This window comes from Salmo salar, chromosome 14 (genome assembly GCF_965601325.2).
Source record: "Salmo salar chromosome 14, fSalSal1, whole genome shotgun sequence".
In the NCBI taxonomy this organism is placed as follows: domain Eukaryota; kingdom Metazoa; phylum Chordata; class Actinopteri; order Salmoniformes; family Salmonidae; genus Salmo; species Salmo salar.
In genome coordinates, this window is record NC_138304.1 from 41,210,637 (window position 1) to 41,238,132 (window position 27,496).

Below are 27,496 nucleotides of genomic sequence, written 5' to 3' on the forward strand. Positions count from 1 at the left end.
CTTTAGCTAATATGGTGACAACGATGTAGGCTGTGTGTAGCAGTTTGGCTTGGAAAGTTTTTTTTGGCTAATTATATACAGCTGATGTCTTGTGCATTGAAGTCCACAAGCGAAGGGAAGAGGTGAGAGGAGGGGAGCCCATACGTGCAAGATGGACTACAATGTGGCTGCTATGAAAGTGAACTGTGTTTACTTGTGATCAGAGGTGTATTCATTCCGCCGATTCTGTTGAAAAACGTTTCTTAAACTGAAGCAAACGGAACAAAACGGGGATATCTGAATACCTGAATTTGTTGTACCTGAATTTGTCCAATAGAAACTCTTGTTTGCAACTGTTGGACGAATGATTACTCCCTATCACAGCTAGATGCAGGCAAGAGTGTGCAAGGCGGTATTGAATGTCACTGTCTGTCCATGTGTCACTGTCCATCTGTCTCCTCAAATTTGTCTCTCGACCTGTGTGCACCTACGTTGTAAACTTTCATTCATAGGCTAGGTTGTAGCAACCTCATGATGGGTATAGGGAAAATTTGAGTATCATGTAGTAGCCTAAACCAATTGCTGTTACATTGAACTGGGTGAATGGAATATGAATGACAGTCATCCAATATGTTGTAATAGAAACAAGGCCATATTCATGAGAAAAAAAATTGTCCTTCCACATCTTAAACGGCACTGACCGCCACTGGTCTCTACCGCTGTCTCTACTGATGGCTCAAGTTCAACCACTCCACAAAGGCCCCACTCTTCTTCCACTTCCCCACTGCAGGCCCTGGCTCCACTCCCCTCTCTCCCAGTTCATCTAGAGGTGGACACCTAGGCCTCAACAGAGTAGAGGGAGGAGCAGAGGTAGGGGCACTGGAATGGAACCAGCACAACAGAGGGAGATGAACCTGAGGACAGATGGCATTATGTGGAGCCAGTACCGCCCAGGTAGAGACCCAAACGACCTGTAGGACCACAGTTGGACAGTACTCAAACATATACTCCCTTCCAGTTGTTTCAGCTCTACTTCACCAGCTCTGTGCTGGGAACACTAGTTTCCAATAGCAACAAGTATGGGGACAAGAGGCAGAAGGAAGCGGGAGAAGATGCACTGGAAACATGTCACCATGGGCGACATGCTCTCCTACATTTCCCTGGTGATATACATGGGACTGGTGAAGGTATCAACACTAGTTGACCAGTGGAACAAGTTCCCGCTCTACTGATTCAAGTTCCTTGCCTCCATCATGAGTGAAACCATTTATTGGCAATCAACCGTAACTCTTGATGAGTGACCCACAAAAGGATGAGGAGAATGATCAGAAGAAGGGGGCTGCAGGGTAAGATCGTATTTTCTTGCAAATGGTTGTTATTAATGTGGAACTAAAACACTTTAGGCTTATTCAATGTGTAATAGCAGTGGAATTACACCATTTACATACTTAGGAGACTTTGGAGCGGTTGAGGGGATACTTGGAGACATCCCTTACTGAAACATCTGTACTAAAATGTTCTAGCTGTTGTGTCTATTGATCACATTTCTTCCAGATGTTTTTGACTTCTTGTGGAAGTTCTCTGATGTGTTTCCAGGTCATTTCATCAATAATTGACTTATAGATTGTCCATGAAATATGACTTTCAAAATAGAAAAATGTAAAAGACAAATTGTGTGTGCTTGATCTTGTGTAATCTGAACTGTGCCATTCCTGTCTATGCTCTGACCCTTTCCTTATCTCCCAGGTATTTTCTTTCCAATGATACCAACATCGCAAAGAAGTGGGTCAATATAAAAAAAAGCAGACATTGAATATCCCTTTGAGCATGGTGAAGTTATTAATTACACTTTGGATGGTGGAGCAATACACCTAATCACTACAATGATACAGGCGTCTTTCCTAACTCGGTTGCCGGAAAGGAAGGAAACCGCTCAGGGATTTCAACATGAGGCCAATGGTGACTTTAAAACAGTTAGAGTTTAATTGCTGTGATAGGAGAAAACTGAGGAAGGATCAACAACATTGTAGTTACTCCACAATACTAACCTAATTGACAGAATGAAAAGAAGGAATCCTGTACAGAATACAAATATTTCAAAACATGCATCATGTTTGCAACAAGGCACTAAAATAATACTGCAAAACAATTTGACAAACCAATTAACGTTTTGTCCTGAATTCAAAGTGTTATGTTTGGGTCAAATCCAATACAACACATTACTGAATACCACTCTCCATATTTTCAAGCATAGTGGTGATTGCATCATGTTATGGGTATGTTTGTAATCATTAAGGACTTGGGAGTTTTTCAGGATAAAAAGTAAACGGAATGGCGCTAAGCACAGGAAAAATCCTAGAGGAAAACCTGGTTCAGTCTGCTTTCCAACAGACACTGTGTCACGGTTGTCGTAGGAAGGAGCGGACCAAAGTGCAGCGTGATTATCGTTCCACATTTTTATTGAACTGTGAAACTATGCAACACATATAAATAAACTGAATACAAAACAACAAACCGTGACGCAGAGGTGAAACATACACTAACTCAAAGACAATCTCCCACAAACCCAGGTGGGAAAAACACCTACTTATTATGATCTCCAATTAGAGACAACGAGACCAGCTGCCTCTAATTGGAGATCATCCCAAACAAAACCCAACATAGAAATACAAAACTAGAACATAACAACATAGAAAAATTAAACTAGAAAACCCCCGTCACACCCTGACCTACTCTACCATAGAAAATAACAGCTTTCTATGGTCAGGACGTGACACACTGGGAGATTAATTCACCTTTCAGCAGGACAATAACCTAAAACACAAGGCCAAATATACACTGGAGCTGCTTACCAAGACGACATTGAACGTTCTTGAGTGGCCTAGTTACAGTTTTGACTTAAATCGGTATGAAAATCTTCAGCAAAACTTGAAAATGGCTCTCTAGCAATGATCAAAAACCAACTTGACAGAGTTTGAAGAATTTTAAATGGAATAATGTGCAAATATTGTACAATCCAGGTGTGTAAAGCTCTTAGAGACCCAGAAAGACTCACAGCTGTAATCACTGCCAAAGGTGATTCTAACATGTATTGACTAAGGGGTGTAAATTGTTATGTAAATTAGATATTTCTGTATTTCATTTTGAATACATTTGCAAACATTTCTAAAAACAAGTTTTCAGTTTGTCATGGGGTATTGTGTTTAGATGGGTGAGGGGAAAATGTATTTAATCCATATAGAATTCAGGTTGTAACACAACAAAATGTGGAATAAGTCAAGGGGTATGCATACTTTCTGAAGACACTGTATCAGTCCTTTGCAGTCCTTCTGCAGTGATAGTGTAAAATGACGGTGGCAACTTAAATGTTCACATTGACTGTAATGTATTTTAAGTCTTTACATAATCAATCTATCAGTCAGTATGTGATTTCTTCTGGCTATGTGTTATAACCAGAGTAAAAGTAGGGGAGAAATGTATTATCTTAAAGCCATTTCCAAGGCTTATGTGACGACAAATGCAGCTTGGGAAGGTATGAAAGCAATTCCTGTCAAGGCTGATTTCAAAGCTTTGTCCATAGTCTAAATAGCCTCTTAGACAGTGCTACACTTGTCTTTGATTAAGTGGGATTAGGCTCTGAGTGCTTCAGTTAGTCAGACACACTGTGTGTGTGTGTGTGTGGGTGTGTGTTCTATCTGTCTAAGTAGTGAAGATGTATGGTTTTGGTTTTGTGTGCGGCGCCTGTGTAATCACGGTTATAAGTACTTCTGAATCACATTCAACTCTGATCACACCCTGGGCAATGCACACACACACACACACACACACACACACACACACCTCTCCCTCCTCCCTCCCCCATTCTTCATTGATGGAGTAATTTGTCCTGAGATTGTACTGTGATCTCTGGGGTGCAGTGTGTATTAATGACCATCTATTCATCTATGGCTGTTCAGCCTCGCAGCTTCCCCATCCCACAGCACGGATGCTCTGCCAATGCTTCAGAGTGTCTGTCACAGCCCTAATGCCTGTAATAGACTTGGGATAAGTGCTTGGCCTCCGCCAAACCAACGGCCTCGGTGTGTGTTCTTGTGTGTGTGTTTTGTGTGTGTGTGTGTGTGCCTGTGTGTTTTGTGTGTGTCAAACAAGTATCAGCAGCCTAATGCTAATAGGCTTTATATGATAAGGGCTCTGAAGCTGAACCCTGCTCTCTGGGACAAAGAGGGCACTGATCAGAGACTGAGGTTAACATTCACACCACAGTCTCTGAGATAAATCCTAACCAAACCCTCTCTGAGAGAAATCCTAACCACACAATCTCTGAGAGAAATCCTAACCACACAATCTCTGAGAGAAATCCTAACCACACAATCTCTGAGAGAAATCCTAACGTCATCAATAGCTTCTCACTATGAACAACAACAGCTTTCTTCTGGCAGTGGAACCTCGACCTTCTCTATACTGCCTGTGTGGTCCCCCCACACCAGCCCCCCCCCCCCCCCCCCCCCCGCCTCATCCCTCTCTGTCTCTCTCTTTCATATGGCAGTTGAAGAAGAAAATGTCAAATAAGGTATTCCCGAAGAGAGCCTGGGTAGTTCCACCAATTCCCCACCCCAAAAACTGCCACATGTGTATAATGCCTCCTCAAAACCACTTGAACAGATGAAACCACAAGCAAAGTAAACCGCGGGCAAAGCTTTTTGTTTTTCTATGCACACTGCCTATGCAAACAGACTCAATTCAACAGGTTACAGAACATGTAGCTAGGCCTAAGACCCCTAGACATAATGAGACAGGTTACAGAACATGTAGCTAGGACTAAGACCCCTAGACATAATGAGTCAGGTTACAGAACATGTAGCTAGGACTAAGACCCCTAGACATAATGAGTCAGGTTACAGACCATGTAGCTAGGACTAAGACCCCTAGACATAATGAGACAGGTTACAGACCATGTAGCTAGGACTAAGACCCCTAGACATAATGAGTCAGGTTACAGAACATGTAGCTAGGCCTAAGACCCCTAGACATAATGAGACAGGTTACAGACCATGTAGCTAGGACTAAGACCCCTAGACATAATGAGACAGGTTACAGACCATGTAGCTAGGACTAAGACCCCTAGACATAATGAGTCAGGTTACAGACCATGTAGCTAGGACTAAGACCCCTAGACATAATGAGTCAGGTTACAGAACATGTAGCTAGGACTAAGACCCCTAGACATAATGAGTCAGGTTACAGACCATGTAGCTAGGACTAAGACCCCTAGACATAATGAGTCAGGTTACAGAACATGTAGCTAGGCCTAAGACCCCTAGACATAATGAGACAGGTTACAGACCATGTAGCTAGGACTAAGACCCCTAGACATAATGAGTCAGGTTACAGAACATGTAGCTAGGCCTAAGACCCCTAGACATAATGAGACAGGTTACAGACCATGTAGCTAGGACTAAGACCCCTAGACATAATGAGTCAGGTTACAGAACATGTAGCTAGGACTAAGACCCCTAGACATAATGAGACAGGTTACAGACCATGTAGCTAGGACTAAGACCCCTAGACATAATGAGTCAGGTTACAGAACATGTAGCTAGGACTAAGACCCCTAGACATAATGAGACAGGTTACAGACCATGTAGCTAGGACTAAGACCCCTAGACATAATGAGTCAGGTTACAGACCATGTAGCTAGGACTAAGACCCCTAGACATAATGAGACAGGTTACAGAACATGTAGCTAGGCCTAGGACACCTAGACATAATGAATGCAGCAAAATCAGCAGGTTAGTTATTGGTTTCATATCTACATTGCATCCCTCTTTCTCAAATCGGGGCCTCTTATTCCACAGCACTGTTTTCCCCTCTCATTTCCCCTCTATAATCAAGGACTGATTGACACCTGGGACACAGGGGGAGTGGACTCTATGGCCAATCAGTGATCATAATCAATCAACTTTCCAGGGAGAAGAGAGAACCAGCCAGGCTGTTGACCTTCAGCAGATTTGATTGGCCCTGCCTGTTGCCCTCCGTCCTCTTCTCTGATGCTCCTCTCCAGATCTAGTACTCTTCTCTAATGTGAGTGCTCCTCTTCAGCTCCTCTTCAGCTCCTCTTCAGGTCCTCTTCAGCTCCTCTTCAGCTCCTCTTCATGTCCTCTTCAGATCCTCTTCAGCTGCTCTACAGCACCAGACTCTACAGCACCAGACTCTACAGCACCAGACTCTACAGCACCAGACTCTACAGCACCAGGCTCGACAGCTCCAGGGTCTTCAGCACCAGACTCTACAGCACCAGACTCTACAGCACCAGACTCTACAGCACCAGGGTCTTTCAGCACCAGACTCTTCAGCACCAGACTCTACAGCACCAGGGTCTTCAGCACCAGACGCTACAGCACCAGACTCTACAGCACCAGACTCTACAGCACCGGGGTATTCAGCACCAGACTTACAGCACCAGACTTACAGCACCAGACTTTACAGCACCAGACTTTACAGCACCAGACTCTACAGGACTAGACTCTACAACACCAGGGTCTTCAGCACCAGACTCTACAGCACCATATTCTTCAGCACCAGATTCTTCAGCACCAAACTCTACAGCATCAGACTGTACAGCACCAGACTCTACAGCACCAGACTCTACAGCACCAGACTCTACAGCACCAGACTCTACCGCACCAGACTCTACAGCACCAGACTCTACAGCACCAGACTCTACAGCACCAGACTCTACCGCACCAGACTCTACCGCACCAGGGTCTACCGCACCAGGGTCTACCGCACCAGGGTCTACCGCACCAGGGTCTTTCAGCACCAGACTCTACAGCACCAGACTCTACAGCACCAGACTCTACAGCACCAGACTCTACAGCACCAGACTCTACAGAACTGGGGTATTCAGCACCAGACTCTACAGCACCAGACTTTACAGCACCAGACTTTACAGCACCAGGGTCTTCAGCACCAGACTATACAGCACCAGACTCTACAGCACTGGGGTATTTAGCACCAGACTCTACAGCACCAGACTCTACAGCACCAGACTCTACAGCACTGGGGTATTCAGCACCAGGGTCTTCAGCACCAGACTTTACAGCACCAGACTCTACAGCACCATGGTCTTCAGCACTAGACGCTACAGCACCATACTCTACAGCACTGGGGTATTCAGCACCAGACTCTACAGCACCAGGGTCTTCCGCCCCAGACTCTACCGCACCAGACTCTACCGCACCAGACTCTACAGCACTGGGGTATTCAGCACCAGACTCTACAGCACCAGGGTCTTCAGCCAGGGTCTACAGCAGAACCTCCTACTTTCCTCCTCTCTTCTCTCCTTCTCTTATTCATCCTCTCTACTCTCCTTCTCTTGTTCCTCCTCTCTTCTCTCCTTCTCTTATTCATCCTCTCTACTCTCCTTCTCTTGTTCCTCCTCTCTTCTCTCCTTCTCTTGTTCTTCCTCTCTTCTCCTCTCCTGTCACTGCAGATGTCCACTTAGCATGGGGCATATTATGTGGTTTTCAGCCACCCTACTAACACCTGTGTCTGCTACTCCAGTATCAAATATGCCAGTTCTCATGACTGGGACTGTGATTCCTGAGGGACATCAATTGCCTCGCCAGTGACCCCCACCTCATCATCACCAGAGAGAGAAACATGCATACTGTCACGGCCGTCGTAGTGAGGAGACCAAAATGCAGCGGTTACGTGAATGCTCATAATACTTTTATTAGAACATTTACACAAAACAAGAAAACGAAGAAAAAAATGAACGACAGCTAAACAGTATTGCAGGCTAACCCTAGCAGTGCAAAAACAACCCACAAAAGACAGGTGAAAAAAGGGCTACCTAAGTATGACTCCCAATCAGCAACAACGATGTACAGCTGTTCCTGATTGAGAGCCATACCAGGCCAACACAAAGAAATACACAACATAGAAAACCCATAGAAATACTAAACATAGAACAATACCCAAAAACCCAGACAACACAAAACAAACACACCCCTGTCACGCCCTGACCAAACTACAATAACAAATAACCCCTTATACTGGTTAGGACGTGACAGTACCCCCCCAAAGGTGCAAACCCCGGATGCACCTGAAACAAAAACTAACAAAACCATAACCCCCTCGCCGGAAGCTCTGGACGGGGCACTGTTGCTGGAAGCTCTGGACGGGGACTGAGCACTGAAAGCCTGAAGCGTGGGGCTGGCATTGGAGACGCCAGACTATTTACACGCACCACAGGGCTAGTGCGAGGAGCAGGAGCAGGACATACTGGACTGGGCTGACGTACTGGACGCCTGGTGCGTGGGGCTGGTACTGGAGGTACCAGACTCGAGACACGCACCTCAGGGCTACTGCGGGGAGCGGGAGCAGGATACACTGTGCCGTAGAGGCGCACTGACGGTCTCAAGTGTAGGACTGGCACCACCCGTACGGGCTGGGTGCCCGCTTCCCCCCGGCAAATGCGGGACGCTGGCACCGAGCACACCGGCCTGTGGATGCTCGGCCTCGACGCCGTGCGCATCACCCCATAGCACGGGGCCTGATCAGTACCACGCTGCCTCCGGTAAGCACGGGGAGTTGGCTTCGGGCTCAACCCTGGCCCAGCCAAACTACCCGTGTGCCCCCCCAAAAAAGTTTTTGGGGCTGCCTCTCAGGCTCCCTTAACTCCTCCATAGCCCTGGATATGCTCATCCTCATCTCCGCCCATGTCCATCCTTCTTCACCGTGCTCCTTACCCTGCTGCTTGGTCCTTTGTTGGTGGGAAGTTCTGTCATGGCCGTCGTAGTGAGGAGACCAAAATGCAGCGGGTACGTGAATGCTCATAATACTTTTATTAGAACATTTACACAAAACAAGAAAATGAAGAAAAAAAACGAACGACAGCTAAACAGTATTGCAGGCTAACCCTAGCAGTGCAAAAACAACTTCCCACAAAAGACAGGTGAAAAAAGGGCTACCTAAGTATGACTCCCAATCAGCAACAACGATGTACAGCTGTTCCTGATTGAGAGCCATACCAGGCCAACACAAAGAAATACACAACATAGAAAACCCATAGAAATACAAAACATAGAACAATACCCAAAAACCCTGACAACATAAAACAAACACACCCCTGCCACGCCCTGACCAAACTACAATAACAAATAACCCCTTATACTGGTCAGGACGTGACACATACACTGTACACACACACACGCTACACACACACACACCCCTACCTGCCTACTCTATTCAACCTCACATGTACTCCAATAATCACCTTCATCCTCTGCTGACTCCTCCCACCAGGAACTACACCTTCTACCAGAACACAGAACACAGAAAATGACCCAGAAGATCCTTGAAGATTCTAAATGAGGAAACAGGGGCTCCAAAGGCTGTAATAATAAAATCAGTGAGAAGCAATGCAGCGCCTGAACTGGATGGAAAACAATGTAGCTTTAGGCTAATGTAAACAGAGAACAGTATGGTAACATAGTATGACTGTGGATGTGTCAGCCCACCTCTAGGACAGTGGCTCATGCCCACCTCTGGGACAGTGGCTCATTACAGGCCACTGCATGCCAAGCGCAGAACTTTCTTTTCTGCCCTTAATTCTCAAATGTCCCTCCTCTGCTTTCCTCTCCTCCAGTGGTAGAATGATGGACAGATCGCCACGGGATGAGACATCTGAACACTCATCAAAGTGGGAATTGTAGTCTTTTCCCCCATAACTAGGGAGTGAACTACATACAGTATGGTACATGAAGGCGGTCTATGGGAGAAAAAAGCATGAAAGCATGGGAAGCATGAAAATACAGAGAGAAAGTGTAATGTTTACAGTTTTTATTTATTTATTTATTTCACCTTCATTTAACCAGGTAGGCCAGTTGAGAACAAGCACTGATTTACAACTGCGACCTGGCCAAGATAAAGCAAAGCAGTGCGACAAAAACAGCAACACAGAGTTACACATAAACAAACGTACAGTCAATAACACAATAGAAAAATCTATGTATTGTCACACCCAGGCCATAGAGAGGGTTTTATTCTCTATTTTGGTTATGCCAGGGTGTGACTAGGGTGGGCATTCTATGTCCTTTTTTCTATGTTTTGTATTTCTTTGTTTTGGCCGGGTATGGTTCTCAATCAGGGACAGCTGTATATCGTTGTCTCTGATTGGGAGCCATACTTAGGCAGCCTGTTTTCCTTTGGGTTTTGTGGGTGGTTACTTTCTGTTTAGTGATGTTCCTGACAGAACTGTTTGGCTGTCGTTTGTTTTCTTGTTTTGTTTAAAGTGTTCTATTAAAATTATATGATGAGCACTCAACATGCTACGCCTTGGTCTACTCCTTTCGATGTCCGTTACATGTATAGTGTGTGCAAATGTAGAAGAGTAGGGAGGTAAGGAATTAAATAGGCCATTGAGGCAAAATAATTACAATTTAGCATTAACCCTGGAGTGATAGATGTGCAGATGATGATGTGCAAGTAGAGATACTGGGGTGCAAAAGAGCAAGAGGATAAGTAACAATATGGGGATGAGGTAGTTGGGTGTTCTATTTACAGATTGGCTGTGTACAGGTACAGTGATCGGTAAGCTGCCCTGACAGCTGATGCTTAAAGTTAGAGAGGGAGATATAAGACTCCAGCTTCAGTGATTTTTGCAATTCGTTCCAGTCATTGGCAGCAGACACCTGGAAGGAAAGGCAGTCAAAAGAAGTGTTGGCTTTGGGGATGACCAGTGAAATATACCTGCTGGAGCACGTGCTATGGGTGGGTGTTGCTATGGTGACCAGTGAGCTGAGATAAGGCGGGGCTTTACCTAGCATAGACTTATTGATGACCTGGAGCCAGTGGGTTTGTTGACGAATATGTAGTGAGGGCCAGCCAACAAGAGCATACAGGTCGCAGTGGTGGGTAGTATATGGGGCTTTGGTGACAAAACGGATGGCACTGTGATAGACTACATCCAGTTTGTTGAGTAGAGTGTTGGAGGCTATTTTGTAAATGACATCGCCGAAGTCAAGGATCGGTAGGATAGTCAGTTTTACGAGGGTATGTTTGGCAGCATGAGTGAAGGAGGCTTTGTTGCGAAATGGGAAGCCGATTCTAGATTTAATTTTGGATTGGAGATGCTTAATGTGAGTCTGGAAGGAGAGTTTACAGTCTAACCAGACACCTAGGTATTTGAAGTTGTCCACATATTCTAAGTCAGAACCGTTCAGAGAAGTGATGCTAGTCGGGCGGGAGGGTGCGGGCAGCGATCGGTTGAAGAGCATGCATTTAGTTTTACTTGTATTTAAGAGCAGTTGGAGGCCATGGAAGGAGAGTTGTATGGCATTGAAGCTCGTCTGGAGGGTTGTTAACAGTGTCCAAAGAAGGGCCAGAAGTATACAGAATGGTGTCCTCTGCGTAGAGGTGGATCAGAGACTCACCAGCAGCAAGAGCGACATCATTGATGTAAACAGAGAAAAGAGTTGGCCCAAGAATTGAACCCTGTGGCACCCCCATAGAGACTGCCAGAGGCCCGGACAACAGGCCATCCGATTTGACACATTGAACTCTATCAGAGAAGTAGTTGGTGAACCAGGTGAGGCAATCATTTGAGAAACCAAGGCTATTGAGTCTGCCGATGAGGAGGTGGTGATTGACAGTGTCGAAAGCCAGGTCAATGAATACAGCAGCACAGTGTTGTTTCTTATTGATGGCGGTTACGATATCGTTTAGGACCTTGAGCGTGGCTGAGGTGCACCCATGACCAGCTCTGAAACCAGATTGCATAGCGGAGAAGGTGCGGTGGGATTCGAAATGGTCAGTAATCTGTTTGTTGATTTGGCTTTCGAAAACCTTAGAATGGCAGGGTAGGATAGATATAGGTCTCTAGCAGGTCAAGAGTGTCCCCCCCTTTGAAGAGGGGGATGACCGCAGCTGCTTTCCAATCTTTGGGAATCTCAGACAACACGAAAGAGAGGTTGAACAGGCTAGTAATAGGGGTTGCAACAATTTCGGCAGATAATTTTAGAAAGAAAGGGTCCAGATTGTCTAGCCCGGCTGATTTGTAGGGGTCCAGATTTTGCAGCTCTTTCAGAACATCAGCTGACTGGATTTAGGAGAAGGAAAAATGGGGAAGGCTTGGGCGAGTAGCTGTGTGGGGTGCAGTGCTGTTGACCGCGGTAGGGGTAGCCAAGTGGAAAGCAAGGCCAGCCGTAGAAAAATGCTTATTGAAATTCTCAATTATAGCGGATTTATCGGTGGTGACAGAGTTTCCTATCCTCAGTGCAGTGGGCAGCTGTGAGGTGTTCTTATTCTCCTTGGACTTTACAGTGTCCCAGAACTTTTTTGAGTTTGTGTTGCAGGAAGTCATTTTCTGCTTGAAAAAGCTAGCCTTGGCTTTTCTAACTGCCTGTGTATATTGGTTTCTAACTTCCCTGAAAAGTTGCATATCACGGGGGCTGTTCGATGCTAATGCAGAACGCCACAGGATGTTTTTGTGTTGGTTAAGGGCAGTCAGGTCTGGAGAGAACCAAGGGCTATATCTGTTCCTGGTTCTAAATTTCTTGAATGGGGCATGCTTATTTAAGATGGTGAGGAAGGCATTTAAAAAAAATAACCAGGCATCGTCTACTGACGGGATGAGGTCAATATACTTCCAGGATACCCGGGCCAGGTCGATTAGAAAGGCTTGCTCGCTGAAGTGTTTCAGGGAGCGTTTGACAGTGATGAGTGGAGGTCGTTTGACCGCTGACCCATTACGGATGCAGGCAATGAGGCAGTGATCGCTGAGATCTTGGTTGAAAACAGCAGAGGTGTATTTAGAGGGCAAGTTGGTTAGAATGATATCTATGAGGGTGCCCGTGTTTACGGCTTTGGGGTGGTACCTGGTAGGTTCATTGATCATTTGTGTGAGATTGAGGGCATCAAGCTTAGATTGTAGGATGGCTGGGGTGTTAAGCATGTCCCAGTTTAGGTCACCTAGCAGCACGAGCTCTGAAGATAGATGGGGGGCAATCAGTTCACATATGGTGTCCAGAGCACAGCTGGGGGCAGAGGGTGGTCTATAGCAGGTGGCAAATGTGAGAGACTTGTTTTTAGAGAGGTGGATTTTTAAAAGTAGAAGTTCAAATTGTTTGGGTACAGACTTGGATAGTAGGACAGAACTCTGCAGGCTATCTCTCCAGTAGATTGCAACACCGCCCCCTTTGGCCATTCTATCTTGTCTATCAGAATTTTTAGGACATCCGAGTTGGCAGAGTGTGCTAAAGCAGTGAATAAAACAAACTTAGGGAGGAGGCGTCTAACGTTAACATGCATGAAACCAAGGCTTTTACGGTTACAGAAGTCAACAAATGAGAGCGCCTGGGGAATGGGAGTGGAGCTAGGGGCTGCAGTGCCTGGGTTAACCTCTACATCACCAGAGGAACATAGGAGGAGTAGGGTACGGCTAAAGGCTATAAGAACTGGTCGTCTAGTGCGTTCGGAACAAAGAGTAAAAGGAGCAGATTTCTGGTTGTGGAAGAATAGATTCGAGGCATAATGTACAGACAAGGGTATGGTAGGTTGTGAATACAGTGGAGGTAAACCTAGGCACTGAGTGATTATGAGAGAGGTTTTGTCTCCAGAGTCACCATTTAAGCCAGGTGAGGTCACCGCATGTGTGTGGGGTGGAACAAAAGGGCTCGCTAAGACCTATTGAGCAGGGCTGGAGGCTTTACAGTGAAATTAGACAATAATCACTAACCAAAACAGCAATAGACAGGCATATTGACATTAGGGAGAGGCATGTGTAGCCGAGTGATCATAGGGTCCAGTGAGTAGCTAGGCGAGCAGGAGACACGACGATTCAGACAGCTAGCGGGCCGGCGCTAGCAGGCTAGCAGGTGGGCCTCCGGGAGACGTCGCAACGGAAGAGGCTGTTGAAATCCCCTCGGACGGTTACGTCGGCAGACCAGTCGTGATGGATCGGCGGGGCTCCGTGTCGGCAGTAAAAGGGTCCAGGCCAATTGGCAAAATAGGTATTGTGGTCCAAGAATTGGCTGATGGACCTCTTCGGCTAGCCGGGAGATGGGCCTAGCTCCAGGCTAGCTCCAGGCTAGCTCCAGACTAACTGGTGCTTGTTTCGGGGCAGAAACATTTGCCAGGAGTAGCCTCTCAGATAGCAGCTAGCTAGCTGCGAATATCCGGTGTAAAGGTTCAGAGCTTGCGGTAGGAATCCGGAGATGTGGTAGAGAAAAAGCAGTCCGATATGCTCTGGGTTGATATCACGCTGTGCAGACTGGCAGGAATTGACCGGGCTGAGGCTGGCTGATGTCCGAGTTAACGGTGATGACCGCTAGCAGTGGCTAACTGACTACTAGCTAGTAGCTAGTTAGCTGCTAGCTTCTGATAGGGGTTCCGGTTCTAAAGTGTAAAAAATAGCAGATCCGTACCACATTGGGTGAGGCAGGTTGCAGGAGAGTATGTTCAGTCCGTAGATGGAAATTGAGATTAAAAATACAAAAAATATATACGAACTCTATATGAAGAAAACGATATATACATCGGACTGGACGGGACAAGACAAACAGACGTCCGACTGCTACGCCATCTTGGAATCAAGAATAAGTTCATTTCTGATTGTTTTTTTCACTAGTTTATTATCTATTTTACTTGATTTGGCAATGTAACATACACACTGAGTATACCAAACATTAAGAATACGTTCCTAATATTGAGTTCAACCCCACTCCCCTTTTGCCCTCAGAACTGCCTCAATTCATCGGGCCTGGTCTCTACAAGGTGTGGAAAGTATTCCACAGGGATGCTGGCCCATGTTGACTCCAATGCTTCCCACAGTTGTGTCAAGTTGGCTGAATGTCCTTTGGGTGGTGGACCATTCTTGATGCACACGGGAAACTGTTGAGCATGAAAAACCCAGCAGCGTTACAGTTCTTGACACAAACTGGTGCGCCTGGCACCTACTACCATACCCTGTTCAAAGGCACTTAAATATTTTTTCTTGCCCATTCACCCTCTGAATGGCACACATACACAATCCATGTCTCAACTGTCCCAAGGATTAAAAATGATTCGTTACCTGTCTTCGCCCATCATCTACACTGATTGAAGTGAATTTAACAAGTGACATCAATAAGGGATCATAGCTTTCACCTGGATTCACCTGTCATGGAAAGAAATCTTGATCAAAGGGAACAGAAATGTTGTGGTTCCCACCTATATCGAAAAGGCCTGAAGTTAGAGTTGCTGTACATTCTATCTACCCCAACATGTTCTGGGGTTCCCTTTGCAATAGATCTTAATCAACATCAACAGTCTGCCTCTTCCACTCCAGCGTCGCTCTATCTCTCAGTCAGCCTCTCAACTCACTTTAATCTATGCAGTATTTTAATGTCAACTCATCTGAATTGCAAACGAGGGAGTGAGAGTCAGACGGCAGATGCCAGACTCATTGCCAGGCCTGGAGAGGAGCAGTCTGTCAAAGTCGCTGTGATCAAATGGACCAGTGCCACTACTACTGGGATAAGGAGCACACTGTTGTGGCCCTAGCTGGACACTACTGCTGAATAATATCAATCAGATGATAGTCAAGTCTCAAGATCTATTATTCAGGATAATGCTTATCTATAACCATCCTTACAGGTCTGTAGTAGTTTCATTTCAGAGCCAAGGTGGTAAGTTGTTTGTATATACATTACTTCTTCACTTTCGTTTTGTTCGATCAACCAATTCTGACGAACTCCCACAAAAACTACTGAACTTCCTTTCACTCCTTTCCCCTAGGTCTGAACATTCTAGTCACATTCTCCTCAATATTCTAACATTTGAATGTTCTAATTCTGGAACACTACCCCACTCTGAGTGTTCTGTTACTCCGTATGTGGAATCCTCAATGCCCGCCTGTTCTACATTAGAACAGTTTATCCCACTCTGCTGGAGGCAGATTCTTGATTTTTCACCACTGAAACACACAGCATTCTAAAGAGATTTGCATGGAATGGCTTTACCCTCACTCTCCCTCCCAATAAAACACTCCGACAGTGGTGCTGGGCAAATCCAGTATCCGGAAGCAATGATTCATTCTCCTCTTTTGTTAATGGATTTGCCTGCCTGCTCGTCAGGTTTCATGACGACTGTACCTCTCCTCTGTTTTTTCCTCCCTTCATCATCCTCGTCCCTTCGTCTGCCTATAACGCAGTTCCAGTTAATGCTGCTTCTGACTTCCTCCTTTTCCTAAAAAGTTTTAGAAGTATGTACAGTAGAAGTCAGAGGTTTACATACACCTTAGCCAAATACATTTAAACTCAGTTTTTCACAATTCCTGACATTTAATCCTAGTAAAAATTCCCTGTCTTAGGTCAGTTAGGATCACCACTTTATTTTAAGAATGTGAAATGTCAGAATAACAGTAGAGATGTCACGACTTCCGCCGAAGTCGGTTCCTCTCCTTGTTCGGGCGGTGCTCGGCGGTCGACGTCGCCGGTCTTCTAGCCATCGCCAATCCACTTTTCATTTTCCAATGGTTTTGTCTTTGTTTCCCACACACCTGGTTTTCATTTCCCAATTACTGGTCATGTTTTAAACCCTCTGTTTCCCCCATGTCTTTGTGTGTGATTGTTTATTGTTCAGGTCGGTACATTTCCGGCTGGTTTTTTCCGGGTGCTGTTTTCACCCGTGCTTTGTGGCAACCGTTATTGTTCGCACATTGGTTTTGTTACTTGTGCTATTTCTTAAGTAAAGTGCGTTGTTCACTCATCTCTGCTCTCCTGCGCCTGACGCCATGCACCAGCTACACCCACCGCCTGACAAGAGACTGATTTATTTCAGCTTTTATTCTTTCATCACATTCTCAGTGGGTCAGAATTTTACATACACTCAATTAGTATTTGGTAGCATTGCCTTTAAATTGTTTAACTTGGGTCAAACGCTTCGGGTAGCCTTCCACAAGCTTCCCACAATGAGTTGTGTGAATTTTGGCCCATTCCTCCTGACAGAGATGGTGTAACGGAGTCAGGTATGTAGACCTCCTTGCTCGCACACGCTTTTTCAGTTCTGCCCACAAATTTTCTATGGGATTGAGGTCAGGGCTTTGTGATGGCCACTCCAATACCTTGACTTTGTTGTCCTTAAGCCATTTTGCCACAACTTTGGAAGTATGCTTGGGGCCATTGTCCATTTGGAAGACCCATTTGCGACCAATCTTTAACTTCCTGACTGATGTCTTGAGATGTTGCTATATATCCACATAATTTTCCTACCTCATGATGCCATCTATTTTGTGAAGTGCACCAGTCCCTCCTGCAGCAAAGCACCCCTGAATTCCTTGCCTGTTACTGAGACTGCATGAGAATAAAATACCAAAATAAACAATTTATTCATACTTCTTTTTTGGGAAAAGGCTTCATTTTTCTCGCTCTTTTCTGTTTTATTCCCTCTTGAAAATCACATGTACAAACTTTATACAGCACTGGTAAAAATTGTAAATGGAGCACATCTGGCCCTTATGCACTGCCGCACTGCAAATTGTTGTAGCAGCCATTATCATTGCAATCTGGGGCCACGTTCATCGTCGGCAGACTGTCGCTGACTATTCGACAATAGAGTTAACAGTCACGCTTACTTACTCTGTGAGGTCATCAAACCCTCTAACTGGCAGCCAGGAAATAAGAGCTAATATGATTTTACGCTTCATAATGTCCCGTTGTGAGGCAGGGCATAGAGAGTGTCCCACACGGTGGTGGACAGACACACAGTCTTTCTGCCCTCTGAACTATTTCCTCATTACATAAGGACAAAAGGGGCAGATTCAAAAGCGCCACAGCCAGCCATAGGCCTCCCTTGTGAGATAATGTGGGGCATAGGGAGTCCGGAGGCTTTGTTAGCCCACTTTACCCCGCACTGTATTTGGGGCTTCCGTAGACCTTGAAACAATCCCCAAAACTTTGGGACAAACTTGGCCGAGTTTGACTTCTCCCTATTGTACCAACAGCAATGACAAGAGGACGAGAGAAAGTCACTCTGATTCCTCTGGTTATTTTCATCAGATGAGGCGTGAGATCATTTTGTTTGGAAATGGGGCGGAAAAGGCACAGTCTTGACGATCAAACAGATAACGCCTTCGGCTCGCCAATTCTTACGAGGTCATGTCCTGAGCACTAATCAACGATGACAAACCAACTCAGCAAAAAATGTTCACTTGGTTAATTAAGTCAGTTAAGACTTAAGACTTCCCATTTATGAGCAACAATAACTTCCAATGCAAACATGTCCAGAAATGCGACTGACATGTCCTGCAGCATATACAGTAGATAGTGTATACTATACATACAGTGCATTCGGAAAGTATTCAGACCCCTTGACTTTTTCCACATTTTATTGCATTACAGCCTTATTCTAAAATTAATAAAATAACCATAATTCCTCATCAATGTACACAAAATACCCCATAATGACTAAGCAAAAACAGGTTTAAAAAATGTTGTGCAAATGTATAAAAAATACAAAACTGAAATACTCATTTACATAAGTATTCAGACCCTTTACTCAGTACTTTTTTGAAGCACCTTTGGCAGCGATTAGGGCCTATAAGCTTGGTACACCTGTATTTGCGGAGTTTCTCCCATTATTTTCTGCAGATCCTATCAAGCTTTGTCAGGTTGGATGATGAGCGTTGCTGCACAGCTATTTTCAGGTCTCTCCAGATATGTTCGATCGGGTTCCAGTCCGGGCTCTGGCTGGGCCACTCAAGGACAATCGGAGAGTTGTCCTGAAGTCACTCCTGTGTTGTCTTGGCTGTGTGCTTAGGGTCATTGTCCTGTTGGAAAGTGAACCTTCGCCCCAGTCTGAGGTCCTGAGTGCTCTGGAGCAGGTTTTCATCAAGGAGCTCTCTGTACTTTTCTCCGTTCATCATTCCCTTGATCCTGACTAGTCTCCCAGTCTCTGCCACTGAAAAAACTTTATATAGACAGTTGTGTGCCTTTCCAAATCATGTCCAACTAATTTCATTTACCACAGTTGGACTCCAATCAACTTGTAGAAACATCTCAAGGATGATCAATGGAATCAGGATGCACCTGAGCTCAATTTTGAGTCTCATAGCAAAGGGTCTGAAAACATATGTAAATAAGGTATTTCTGTTTTATGCAAACATTTCTAAAAAACTGTTTTTGTCCTTGTTATTATGGGATATTGTGTGTAGACTGATGCGGAAATGTTTTTATTTAATCCATTTTAGAATATGGTATACTATACATAAACAGTAGATAATGTATACTATACATATATGGTAGATAATGTATACTATACATATATGGTAGATGATGTATACTATATACCGTAGGTCATGTATACTGTACATGTATAGCAGATAATATATACTACACCTATATGGTAGGCAATGTATATTATACATATACAGTAGATAATGTATACTATACATATATGGAACAAAATGTATACTATACATATACGGTAGATATTGTATACTATTACATATACGGTAGATAATGTATACTATTACATATACAGTAGATTATGTATACTGTACATATACGGTAGATAATGTATACCATACATATATGGTAGGTAACGTATACTATACATGTATGGTAGATAATGTATTCTATAAATACACAGAAGATAATGTATACCACACATATATGGTAGGTTATGTATACTACACATATAGGGTAGATAATGTATACTATACATATATGGTAGGTAATGTATTCTATACATGTATGGTAGATAATGTATACAATACATATACGGTAGATAATGTATACAATACATAATTAGTAGATAATGTATACTATACATAATTGGTAGATAATGTATACTATACATAATTGGTAGATAATGTATACTATACATATATGGTAGATAATGTATACTACACAGTTGAAATCGGAAGTTTACATACACCTTAGCCAAATACATTTAAACTCAGTTTTTCACAATTCCTGACATTTAATCCTAGTAAAAATTCCCTGTCTTAGGTCATTTAGGATCACCACTTTATTTTAAGAATGTAAAATGTCAGAATAATAGTTGAGAGAATGTCAAGGGCGTCGTAACGATTGGACCAAGGCGCAGCGGGTAAAGTGCTCATCTTCTTAATTTATTCGATGAAAACACTTAAACAAAATAAACAAACGACGAAAACCAGTTCCATAAGGCTCCCAGGCTATACAGAAAATAACCACCCACAAAACACAAGTGAAACTAACTTAGGTTGGAGTCATTAAAACTCGTTTTTCTGTATTCTGAAAGCTCTTTTCTCTATTTCGTTTTTCTGTATTTTCAAGGCCAAACTCAGTGCCTCTTTGCTTGACATCATGGGAAAATCAAAAGAAATCAGCCAAGACCTCAGAAAAAAATTGTGGACCTCCACAAGTCTGGTTCATCCTTGGGAGCAATTTCCAAACGCCAGAAGGTACCAAGTTCATCTGTACAAAGAATAGTACGCAAGTATAAACACCATGGGACCACGCATCCGTCATACCGCTCAGGAAGGAGATGCGTTCTGTCTCCTAGAGATGAATGTACTCTGGTGCGAAAAGTGAAAATCAATCCCAGAACAACAGCAAAGGACCTTGTGAAGATGCTGGAGGAAATATGCACAAAAGTATCTATATTCACAGTAAAACGAGTCATATATCGACATAACCTGAAAGACCGCTCAGCAAGGAAGAAGTCACTGCTCCAAAACGGCCATAAAAAAGCCAGACTACGGTTTGCAACTGCACATGGGGACTAAGATTGTACTTTTTGGAGAAATGTCCTCTAGTCTGATAAAACAAAAATAGAATTGTTTGGCCATAATGACCCTCCTTATGTTTGGAGGAGGAAGGGGGAGGCTTGCAAGCCGAAGAACACCATCCCAACCATGAAGCACGGGGGTGGCAGCATCATGTTGTGGGGGTGCTTTGCTGCAGGAGGGACTGGTGCACTTCACAAAATAGATGGCATCATAAGGCAGGAAAATTATGTGGATATATTGAAGCAACATCTCAAGACATCAGTCAGGAAGTTAAAGCTTGGTTGCAAATGGGTCTTCCAAATGGACAATGACCCCAAGCATACTTCCAAAGTTGTGGCAAAATAGCTTAAGGACAACAAAGTCAAAGTATTGGAGTGGCCACCACAAAGCCCTGACCTCAATCCCATAGAAAATGTGGTGATCCTAACTGACCTAAGATAGGGAATTTTTACTTGGATTAAAAAAACTGAAAAACTGAGTTGAAATGTATTTGGCTAAGGTGTATGTGAACTTCCGACTTCAACTGTATATGGTAGATAATGTATATTATACATATATGGTAGGTAGTGTATACTATACATATACGGATAGCGCCTGGTTTAGAATCGCAGGGTCATTTAACCAGTCTTACTGTAAAATGTCCTTCCCAGGGGGTCAAATAGCCAGCTCTGACAGTGACTCCCATTGCACTGCACTACTATGCAGACTCTGATCAATAGTCAACAGTAGTAGTGCACTGTATGAGGAATAGGATGTTAATGGTCGATGTTAAAGTAGTACCCTTTCTGGGGAATATGGTGTCATTTGTGCCACAGATCCTGTATCCATGGGCGAGGTCGATTGCGGGTGACCACTGACGGGCACCGTCCGGATCGCGTGCAGTACCAGGAAGGCTAACCCTGGCACTAACAATGACATGATGACTCATCTTTCCTCCCCACTAGCTAATCCTGCTTCCCAGCTATTTGCTCCCTGCACACCCAGCCCCTCCAACACTCTGTCTCCAACCCTAACCCATTCTTCTTCACTATTCTGCATTTTCCCATTTCTCTTGAGTTGGTATTCCATCTGCTATCACAAAAGGACACACAATAGTATATGTCGTCATATTGAAATGTCTGTTGAAAGGACCCTATTCTCTCTCTTAGGTAACACCGATGAATGAAACGCACAGAATACTTCAACCACGTCCCAGCCCCAGCCATGACCTGGTTTGGCCTCTACTTCTTGCCTTATACCGCACCCTGGTGGTCAATTCTGTAAAGTACATCCTCATATGGTATTGAAACAATGAACAGTACAGTTGTCACCCATAAAGCATAATGGAAAAAACAATACATGTCGGTGTTTCATATTGACCCAAAATATCAAAGTCAAATTCTAAGCAGCCATGGGTAATTTCATTGACAAATAATTGAATAATTGACAATAATTGAACATGGGTTCATGCTGGTCTAGAACACGCCTGTATACAAAGCAGCTCTGCAGCATCAGGAGTGGCCATTCCTGATTTAGCGTAACCCTTGCTCTCCCCCCATCCCTCTTTCTCCCTCCCCCATACCTCTATCTCTGGATCTGGAAGCTGGCATGTAGTCCACCCAGCATCGTTCAACCCCTCTGGCTGACACTCAATGCTTTTTGTTTTTTCATTCTCCATGCTGCAGCTGTGCTTGGCTGTCACCCTCCACACAGAGGGTGTCACTGCCACCACCCCGGCCCCGCTCCAGGACAACTGCTCAGTGACAAAAGTCCTTGATGTTTTCTGAGGCACCCCTCATGTCGAACCAGGTAAGACGCACTCCGTCTGAGGTCAAGGGTTAGTGGTCAGGCCATACGGTTGGGGAGACAAGCTGCTATCCCAGCTGGAACATCATAGTTGCCTCTCTCTGCAACTATCCATGCCTGTTTGTGTGTCTGTTTCTCTATAGTGTCGACTCATCACTATTTTTAGGACTGTTATAAGATCAGTTCAAGGTTCAAACAGAAATGTAATGTCCTCAACTATGGCTTCAGTGGATTAGAATGTAATCATTTAGGTTAGTAGACTGGGCCTGGAGAGGTTGCCTTGACGCCTAACGCCTTTGTTGTTTGTTGTTGTTGCTTTATTAAGGTCTGTTACATATGTGTTGGTTATAATTACACACTATATTTTATTGTAATGACTGATTATACACTGAGTATACTTATGCAATAAGGCACGAGGGGGTGTGTATATGGCCAATATACCACGGCTAAGGGCTGTTCTTAGGCACGACGCATCGCGGAGTGTCTGGACACAGCCCTTAGCCGTGGTATATTGGCCATATACCACAAACCCCAGAGGTTCCTTATTGCTATTATAAACTGATTACCAACGTAATTAGGGCAGTAAAAATACATGTTTTGTCATACCCGTGGTATACGGTCTGATATACCACGGCTGTCAGCCAATCTGCCTTCAGGGCTCGAACCACCCAATTTATAAAAAACATTAAGAAGACGTGTTAGTTCCATGACATAGACTGACCAGGTGAATCCAGGTGAAAGCTATGATCCCTTACTGATGTCAGTTGTTAAATCCACTTCAATCAGTGTAGATCAAAGGGAGGAGACTGGTTAAAGAAGGATTTTTAAGCCTTGAAACAATTGAGACATGGATTGTGTATATGTGGGATTCAAAGGGTAAATGGGCAAGACAAAATATTTAACTGCCTTTGAACAGGGTATGCAGTGTCAAGAACTGCAACGCTGTTGGGTTTTTCACACTCAACAGTTTCCTGTGTGTATCAAGAACGGTCCACCACCCAAAGGACATCCAGCCAACTTGACACAACTGTGGGAAGCATTGGAATCAACATGGGCCATCATCCCTGTGGAACGCTTTCGACACCTTGTAGAGTCCATGCCCTGATGACGAATTGAAGCTGTTCTGAGGGAAAGGGGGGGGGGGGGTTGCAACTCAATATTAGGAAGGTGTTCTTAATGTTTGGTATACTCAGTGTATAATTATCCAGTCATCATTCATTTCATTTACACGTCTATATCGACAGCAAGCAAAAAACTCCCATCTAAAAATAGCCACTAATCCATAGGTATGCTCTGACCAAATGCATTGACAATATGAAGTCTGTGTCTTGTTTCTACCCCCTATATACTGTAGGTGTCTCAGGAAAAAGAATTGTAACATAATTAACTGTGACAATCCTATAAATCTCTTTCTCGCCTCTTACCCTCTCCCTCCTTTCTCCCCCTCTCTTTCCTCTCTCTCTCTCTCTCTCAGGGCAGGGATGGAGAAGAGTTTTGAGAAATTTGAGGAGTTAGCCAGACCAGAACCTCCACCACAGAAGCCTGTCCGCAGACCAGGTCCAGGTCCAGGTAAGGAAGGAAGGAAGGAAGGAAGGAAGGAAGGAAGGAAGGAAGGAAGGAAGGAAGGAAGGAAGGAAGGAAGGAAGGAAGGAAGGAAGGAACACACACACACACACACACACAGTGACCACTGACTCAACTAAAGCTCACTGATCACAACAAAGAGCGTGAGTCAGACACTGTTTCAGTCTCTGTGGCAGACAATCAATCACAGACTGAAGTAAATATAGACCTTATTCCAAGTACCACTGGACCAGGAAACACAACCAAGCCTTGTCTCCTTTACCAGCTGTGTGACCTAAACTCAGTTTATTAGGTACCCCCCGTTCACGTAAATGGTTCGGTGCTACAGACAGTGAGTCACGTGGCTTGCTATGTAAAGCAGGCAGACGGGCATCAAGGCATTCAGTTACTGTTCTATTGAACGTTAGAATATGCAAAACGAGTGACCTAAGCGACTTTGAGCAGGGTATGATCGTCAGTGCCAGGCGTGCCGGTTCCAGTATCTGGGAACGCACAACTCCTCGGTCCTTGTCACGGACGGGCTATTGCGGCAGACGACCACACCAGGGTCCCATCCTATCAGCTAAAAACAAGAAGAAGCGGCTCCACTGGGAACGCCATCACCAACACTGGACAATTGAGAAGTGGAAAAACATTGTCTGGTCCGACGATTCCCAGTTCCTGTTGCATCATGCTGATGGCAGAGTCAGGATTTGGAGTAAACAACATGAGTCCATGGCCCCATCCTGCCTGGTGTCAACGGTACAGGCTGGTGGTGTAATGGTGTAGGGAATGGGGGGGGGGGGGGGGGGGCAACCTGGTTCTAGATGGGTGTATCTAATAAACTGAGTGTATATACCATTATCTTATCTTGTAAGGTTATCCTTGGGGTCAAGAAGTCTTTACACCAAGTATACTAAAACCGTTAGGGTCCCTATTTCAGAACACTGCGGTCTAATAGCATGTGAGTGGTGCAGGCTGGTGGTAGCAGCATTCCTCTACATAGTTACCACGCCATTGAAATATGATCTCTGGTCCTATGAGCACCACAGCGTGAATTCACCTCACACAGCCTTACTGGGGAGCTTTAACTAGCAAAGCTCCTATCCTCTAGTTACAACCGAGTATATATTTTCTCTCTCTCTCCCTCATCTCATTTCTCTCACACTCTACTCACCCGTTCTGCACCACCAACACCACGTCCTTGCCTGCTCCCAATGGTGAGTATTCCCCTGGCTAACTCTGATCTGATTCTCTGCAGAAATGTACACTCAGGAGAGGAGGAGGACCCTCCAGGAGAGGACCATGCCTTCTCAACAGGAACCTCCAGTCATGCAGCAAGTCCCCAAGATGATGCCCAGAGAACCCAGTCTCCCTGCCAGAAGCAGTGAGCCCACCTCTCTTTATCTCTCAAAAACATGTCAAAGACACCTGATTTATGCTTTTATAACCCCTGTCTTTGTTTCTCTTCTTCTCTGTGTATCTCAGTGTCTCTGCGTAAAGCTATGTCTCTCCAGAACTTGAGCCAGATAGAGACACCCTGGGAAGGGGTCACCCTCAACCGCTGTCTGTTCATAGCCATCACCATCCTGCTGTTCAGCACTGGCTTTCAGAAACTACATGGCAAGTAGACAAGTGTAACCCACACCCCACTACATACAGTATACTGTATACAGTAAATCATCTCTTTTCCATAGGAGAACTGGCACACCTCTGAGGTGCTGGGAATAAAAAAAAGTACTTTGTCATTAATGATTAAAGTGATTTCCATGACGGATGTGATTGTACTGTCATCCTATAGAAACCATAAAAGGTGGACGGGGTGTGGAGGAAGAGGAGTATGACATTGCACTGACTGTGAGGCGCTCCGCGCTGAGACACAAAGTCCAACCACAGGAGGTAGTGGTACAGACATACAAAATACTCTCCCGTCTCTCTGGGCTCAGAAACCTCATTCCCGACATGGTATGGATTACAGGAGATTTGATGCCAAGCAGCACTCATAAAAGCCTGCAGTGAGCGCTGGTTTTCATCTGCACTTTGCAGATCAGCTACTACCGTCACTGACGGTTAGCTGGACAATCCATTCAAATATGGATCATTATATAGATTTTAGCTGCATGTGTGTGTATGGAACCACACACTTCCATACAACAGGCTTAATTAGTATGGTTGAATCGTGCTTGAAATACTCGGACGTCATACAACATTCACTGAAAACGTGTATGGGACCACAACAATTCCACCCATTTATACCCCAGAATGCATAGCTGGCGGAAAGGTACACCAGATAGTGCTCTACGCATGTCTCTGATATGATTGACCGCTTTACCAGGACAATTTTCCCAAATCGGATTCTGAAGTTTGATAACGAGCAAGATATTAACACAAACACCACAGCATTTTCTAATAGTACGTTGTTTTATGAGTATGAAGTACATACTCATGCAGTGTTAAAAGTTAGCATGCAGTACCTTTTCCAAAGATGTTCTGCACTTCTGTGTTTGCTTATGACCATTTCCTGTTTCTGCAGCCTGAGACGTCTCTGTATGAGGTGCTCTTCTGGTGGTTACCTGAGTTTGATGACGATGATAATGAAGAAGCTGATGAAGGGGAAACCAAACAAGGTCGTGTGAATAAAAGGGTTCGAGAGAGGTCGCTGAAGGGCCTGAGAAGCAACAGAACACCAGAGAGAAAACTTGTCAAAGGCAGAGAGGGGAAGACAAAAGATAAGAGGGCCAAGAGAGAGAGGGATGAAGAAACTAAGGGAAAGAAAAAGGGAAAACAGGCCAAGCTGAGAGATGTGGAAAAAATGGATGAGGAAGAGGAGATAAATGAAGAGGAAGATGAGGTAAAACCCAAGAAGCTACAAAAGGTTCTGAAATCAAAAGCCAGCTAATCTTAAGGCAAACACCACGCCATCTGTTGAAGCATTTTGTAAAGGAGTACAACGATAGATCTAGTTCTCCATTTGTAATTGTAAAATGAGGCCACATCACTTACAACTAATACATGCTGTTGGCTCATTGGCAACCATTACAAGTGCCAGTCAAAAGAGAAAACAAGTTCTTAGTCTGCCATGTAATTTTTGCTTAGGTAATTGAATGATTTGTGGTTTGTATTGTAAAGATGAGGCTTATGATTAATTGTAAGGGTGCCATTGTAAAATAACTGCTCAACTGGGGCCTCTTTATAGGAATGCTGGATGTTTCAGACTGCCTGGGCAATTGATGTAATTTTTTTGATAACACTGTAAATACTGTACTTGAAGAAAAAAAACATACTTTTATGTAAACATCTCATTTCTGCTACCCTAACTCCGTCACAAAGCACTGGACACATCAATAAAGCTTTCCCTGTGTAATCTTTGAGAAACAAATAAGTATTGTATTATTCCACAAGCATATAATG

At 44.4% G+C, this 27,496-nt stretch overlaps 1 protein-coding gene across 2 annotated transcripts; it reads left to right on the forward strand.

Moving 5' to 3' along the window:
- The first annotated feature begins 22,423 nt into the window (after positions 1-22,423).
- On the forward strand, positions 22,424-27,449 carry LOC106569539 (uncharacterized). 2 transcript variants are annotated; one of them, XM_014140996.3, is made up of 6 exons: positions 22,424-22,525; positions 23,997-24,091; positions 25,347-25,472; positions 25,574-25,708; positions 25,887-25,984; positions 26,619-27,449. In XM_014140996.3, the coding sequence occupies exons 2-6, from the start codon at positions 24,004-24,006 to the stop codon at positions 26,982-26,984; spliced, it is 813 nt and encodes a 270-aa protein (XP_013996471.1). In that variant the 5' UTR covers positions 22,424-22,525; positions 23,997-24,003; the 3' UTR covers positions 26,985-27,449. The 2 variants fall into 2 exon arrangements, with proteins under 2 accessions (XP_013996471.1, XP_013996470.1); XM_014140995.3 differs by having other exon boundaries at positions 22,437-22,525; positions 25,887-26,050.
- The last annotated feature ends 47 nt before the right edge of the window (positions 27,450-27,496 follow it).